A 5,033-nucleotide genomic window follows, 5' to 3' on the forward strand; every position below is an offset into this window, starting at 1 on the left:
TTGGCCGGCGTGGCATTGACGCAGGCGTCTCCGCCCTCAACGCTCCCTCGCGTGGCGCTCCATCCACGGTGCTTCCAGATGGAGTTGACGCGCGACGGGAGCCCGTCATGGGGCCCGCGGACCCCCGCAACGGCACGACGTCCGCCTCCGACGAATGGGTGGCGGGCGTCAGCCTCCTGACGGGGCTGATCGTCCTCGCCATCGTGCTGGGCAACACCTTGGTCATCGTGGCCATCGCGCGGACGCAGCGCCTCCAGACCCGCACCAACGTCTTCGTGGTGTCCCTGGCGTGCGCCGACCTGATCATGGGCGTCCTGGTGGTGCCCTTCGGCGCCGCGCTGCAGCTCCGCGGCGCCTGGGACTACGGCTCCTTCTTCTGCGAGGTGTGGATCTCCGTGGACGTGCTGTGCGTCACGGCCAGTATCGAGACGCTGTGCGTCATCGCCGTGGACCGCTACGTGGCCATCACGGCGCCCTTCCGCTACCAGAGCCTGCTCACCCGCGCGCGGGCCAAGGCGGCGGTGTGCGCCGTGTGGGGGGTCTCGGCGCTGGTCTCCTTCCTCCCCATCCTCATGCACTGGTCCCGGGATAGCGCGCACGCCGCCTGCTACGAGGACCCGGCTTGCTGCGACTTCGTCACCAACCGCGCGTACGCCGTCTCCTCCTCCCTGGTGTCCTTCTACCTCCCCCTGGTGGTCATGGTCTTCGTGTACGCGCGGGTCTACCGGGAAGCCCGGCAGCAATTGCGCAAAATCGACCGCTGCGAGGGCCGCTTCCACCTCCACGTCCACGCGCGCTGCAAGAGGAAGCCGCCGCGCGTGGCCGCGCTCCGCGAGCACAAAGCGCTGAAGACGCTGGGCATCATCATGGGCACCTTCACCCTCTGCTGGCTGCCATTTTTCGTGGTCAACGTGGTCCGGGTCTTCGGTGCCCGCCTCGTGGACGACGATCTCTTCGTCTTCCTCAACTGGTTGGGTTACGCCAATTCGGCCTTCAACCCGGTCATCTACTGCCGGAGCCCGGACTTCCGCAGGGCTTTCGGGAGGCTGCTGTGCCGCGGCCGCCGCCGACGCCGCTCGCGCTCCAGGAGGGAGCGGGTGTTCCAGGTCAGCTCGTGCGACCTCAGCCGCTACTCGGCGGGACTGGAAGCCGCCGGGGGCGCCGCCACGGACGGCCTCTGGATGGAGCCTAGCGACGGCGGCCTGCCCGGGACCGGCAAGCTGCAGAGATGTGAATCCAGTTTCTGATTCGGAATAGGACTTGTTGCAATTTCTGCTTACAAAACCATCTTTTTTGGGGTGGCCATGGGCCTAACAAGTTGTCCACTGATCTAGATGACGTGTGAAAAGGCATTGGGTTTTATATTTAGTCACGGTACCAGAGACAAACCTCATATTTAAAGGATAGCATTTTTAAATCTCTCCTTTTCTCAACAGGACAGGACAGGATTAAACATGATCAAAAAACGCTAGACAAAAATGTGAACAACCCGTTGCTGAAATAGTTCAGTCCAACTTGTGTATTATTTATTTAAACCGATTCTATCTCTCATTTTCTCGATAAGGAACAGGACAGGATTAAACATGACCAAAAAATGCTAAACAAAAATGTCAACAACCCGTTGCTGAAATGGTTAAGTCCAATTTATTTATTATTTATTTAAACCGGTTCTATCTCTCATTTTCTTGATAAGGAACAGGACAGGATTAAACATGACCAAAAAACGCAAATCAAAATGTGAACAATGCATTGCTGAAATGGTTCAGTCCAACTTACTATTTATTTAATCCGGTTCCATCTCTCATTTTTTCAATATGGAACAGGACAGGATTAAACATGACCAAAAAACGCCAGACAAAAATGTCAAAAACCCATTGCTGAAATGGTTCAGTCCAACTTACTATTTATTTAAACCGGTTCTATCTCTCGTTTTCTCAATATGGAACAGGACAGGATTAAACATGACCAAAAAATGCCAAACAAAAATGTCAATAACCCGTTGCTGAAATGGTTCAGTCCAACTTATTTATTATTTATTTAAACCGGTTCTATCTCTCATTTTCTTGATAAGGAACAGGACAGGATTAAACATGACCAAAAAACGCAAATCAAAATGTGAACAATGCATTGCTGAAATGGTTCAGTCCAACTTACTATTTATTTAATCCGGTTCCATCTCTCATTTTTTCAATATGGAACAGGACAGGATTAAACATGACCAAAAAACGCCAAACAAAAATGTCAAAAACCCATTGCTGAAATGGTTCAGTCCAACTTACTATTTATTTAAACCGGTTCCATCTCTCATTTTCTCAATATGGAACAGGACAGGATTAAACATGACCAAAAAATGCCAAACAAAAATGTCAACAACCCGTTGCTGAAATGGTTCAGTCCAACTTATTTATTATTTATTTAAACCGGTTCTATCGCTCATTTTCTCGATAAGGAACAGGATAGGATTTTACATGACCAAAAAACACCAAACAAAAAATGTGAACGACCCATTGCTGAAATGGTTCAGTCCAACTTATTATTTATTTAAACCGGTTCTATCTCTCATTTTCTCAATAAGGAACAGAACAGGATTAAACATGACCAAAAAAACGCAAAATGGATTAAAATGTCAACAATCCATTGCTGAAATGGTTCACTCCAACTTATTTATTATTTATTTAAACAGTTTCTATCTAGCATTTTCTCAATAAGGATCAGGACAGGATTAAACATGACTAAACCCCACAAGATAAATCATAATGTGAACAACCCATTGCTGAAATGGTTCAGTCCAATTTATTTAAACCAGTCCTATCCCTTATTTTCTCAATAAGGAACAGGACAGGATTAAACATGAAAGCGCTTTACAATGTGCTCCACACTTACCCATTCGCTCACACACCGATAGCGGCGTCCGCTATCCTGCTTATCGGGGGATTTCGGGGTTCAGTGTCTTAGTATTTTTTACTTCTGAATAATAGGACGTAAAAAGTAGTCCTACGAAAAATTACTCGAGTAAATGTAAAAAAAAAGACTTTGGAAAATAATTACTCGAGTACTTGAGTAACAGATTTTATTATAAATAAATAAAATGAACCATTCAAAAGCATTAAAGTCCATTCAACAATAAATTCTGTGTCATTGTAAGTCTGTGTGTGTGACAGTTTGTTTGTAAATTACATATATATAAAACAATGTTCCTTACTATGCTCACAGACGTCCCCTGGTGGTTGTTTGGGTCCCTGCTTGAATGGAAATAAGATCAACGAGAAATGCCCCTTAGCAGATACAGACAGATGCGTACTTACGTGGAGGGCATTTAAATAACGGCTTCGATGTAGCCTAATTTAGCGGAGTACAGCGTCTTCACAAATTCATTAAAAGTAAAAAGTATCGTGATTTAAAAATACTCTTGAAGTACAAAATATCCCAAAATGTACTCAAGTAACTCGTTAGTACCTACCTCTGGTTTTCCGTAGCGCACAAACTTCGTAGTAAAGGGATTTGAACCAACGACGAGAACGCTGTATTCCGATTTAGATCAGTGTTTCTCAACTGATGGTTTGGGGCCCAAAAGCGGGTCACGGACCTTGGGAAAATAATGCTAAGAAAAATATTAGGAATCGATAACACTTCAGATAGTCGGCACATTCGAGAGGGACCACATCTCATTTGACTGTGATTTTTTTGGTTTTATTTCCCTTTTCTGACTATGACAATGGGTGCGAAGAAAGTTAGTGATAAGGAAAAATAGAAAACTCGGATCGAGTCAAAGAAGGAAATCATTGCGAAATATCGTAGCCATTGAAGTATTCCTTAAAGGGCCAGTAAATCATTTAAAAATGTTGTATTTCTAAACAAAATACTACCAGTATATTGATCTTTATGATCAATTATTGTAGTAATTGAAGTTTGGTGAAGTGTAAATGAAGTCGGTTGTGTTTTTGAAAAAGGTGAAATATATATACTATAAACTGCACAATCCTTCAATAAATTGTGTTTTTTTTCTTCAATTTGATTTTCCCTCCCGGGAAACATTTAGTGAAGCTGGTTGTCGGTCACACCAGAAAATCAGAGAATTCCTGTTCTTCTGTTTTCTTGTATAAAGTCTTTGTCATTCAATTTCTCTCTTTGATTAGGCTCCAAACACTGCAGGGTTACTGCCACCGAGCCAGAAAACACTCTTAATTTCTCTTAGTCTCTCTCTCTCTCTCTCCCTTTATCTTTTCTTTCTTTCATTTTCTCTTTTTATTTTGTCTTTTTAAATGTCTTTCTTTCCTGTCTTCCTCTTTCTCTCTTTTCCTTTCATTTCTGTTTCCGTCTTTCTTCTGTGTCTGTCTTTTTTTCTTTCTCTGTCACCTTTCTCTTTTTTTTCTCTTGTTCTTTCCTTCATTTTCTCTCTTTTACTTTCTCTTTAAGCCTGGTTTACGTTTTATTTTTTCTCTTTCTCTCTGGCTTTCTTGCTTTTATTTTTTTCTCACTTTTAATTTCTCCCATTTCTCTCTTTCCCTTGCATTTCTGTTTCTGTCTTTCTTTCTTCGGTTTCTGTCTTTTTTTCTTTCTCTGTCACCTTTCTTATTTTCCCTTTGTTTTTTTCTCTTTTATTTTCTCTCTTTTACTCACTTTCTCTTTCATCCTGGTTTACTTTTTATTTTTTCTCTTTCTCTCTGGCTTTCTTGTTTTTATTTTTTCTCACTTTCATTTTCTCTTTTTAATTCTCTTTCTTTCCTCTTTTCTTCTTTCTCTCATTCACTTTCATTTCTGTTTCTGTCTGTCTTTCTTCTGTTTCTGTCTTTCCCTTTCTTTGTCACCTTTCTCTTTGTTTTTTTCTCTCTTGTTCTCTTTCTTTCATTTTCTCTCTTTTTTACTCACCCTTTCATCCTGGTTTACTTTTTTTTTCTTTTTCTCTCTGGCTTTCTTGCTTTTATTTTTTCTCACTTTCAATTTCTCCCTTTTATTTCATCTTTTTTTTTCTTTTACTTTCTCTTTGTCCCCTTACCCTTTATCTCCCTTTTCCCTAATCCCTCCCTTTCTTT

General features: G+C 43.0%; 1 protein-coding gene across 1 annotated transcript; it reads left to right on the forward strand.

Moving 5' to 3' along the window:
* Window positions 1-3,144, forward strand: adrb1 (adrenoceptor beta 1). The gene has a single exon (XM_088324329.1). The coding sequence runs from the start codon at window positions 108-110 to the stop codon at window positions 1,245-1,247; it is 1,140 nt and encodes a 379-aa protein (XP_088180455.1). The 5' UTR covers window positions 1-107; the 3' UTR covers window positions 1,248-3,144.
* Window positions 3,145-5,033: the final 1,889 nt, after the last annotated feature.

Source organism: Urocampus carinirostris, chromosome 19 (assembly GCF_059441175.1).
Source record: "Urocampus carinirostris isolate Australia breed hairy pipefish chromosome 19, RoL_Ucar_1.0, whole genome shotgun sequence".
NCBI classification, from domain to species: Eukaryota; Metazoa; Chordata; class Actinopteri; order Syngnathiformes; family Syngnathidae; genus Urocampus; species Urocampus carinirostris.

Excerpts from the sequence above, each read along its gene's own strand:
- adrb1 (XM_088324329.1), top strand. The coding sequence starts at position 108 with ATGGGGCCCGCGGACCCCCGCAACGGCACGACGTCCGCCTCCGACGAA.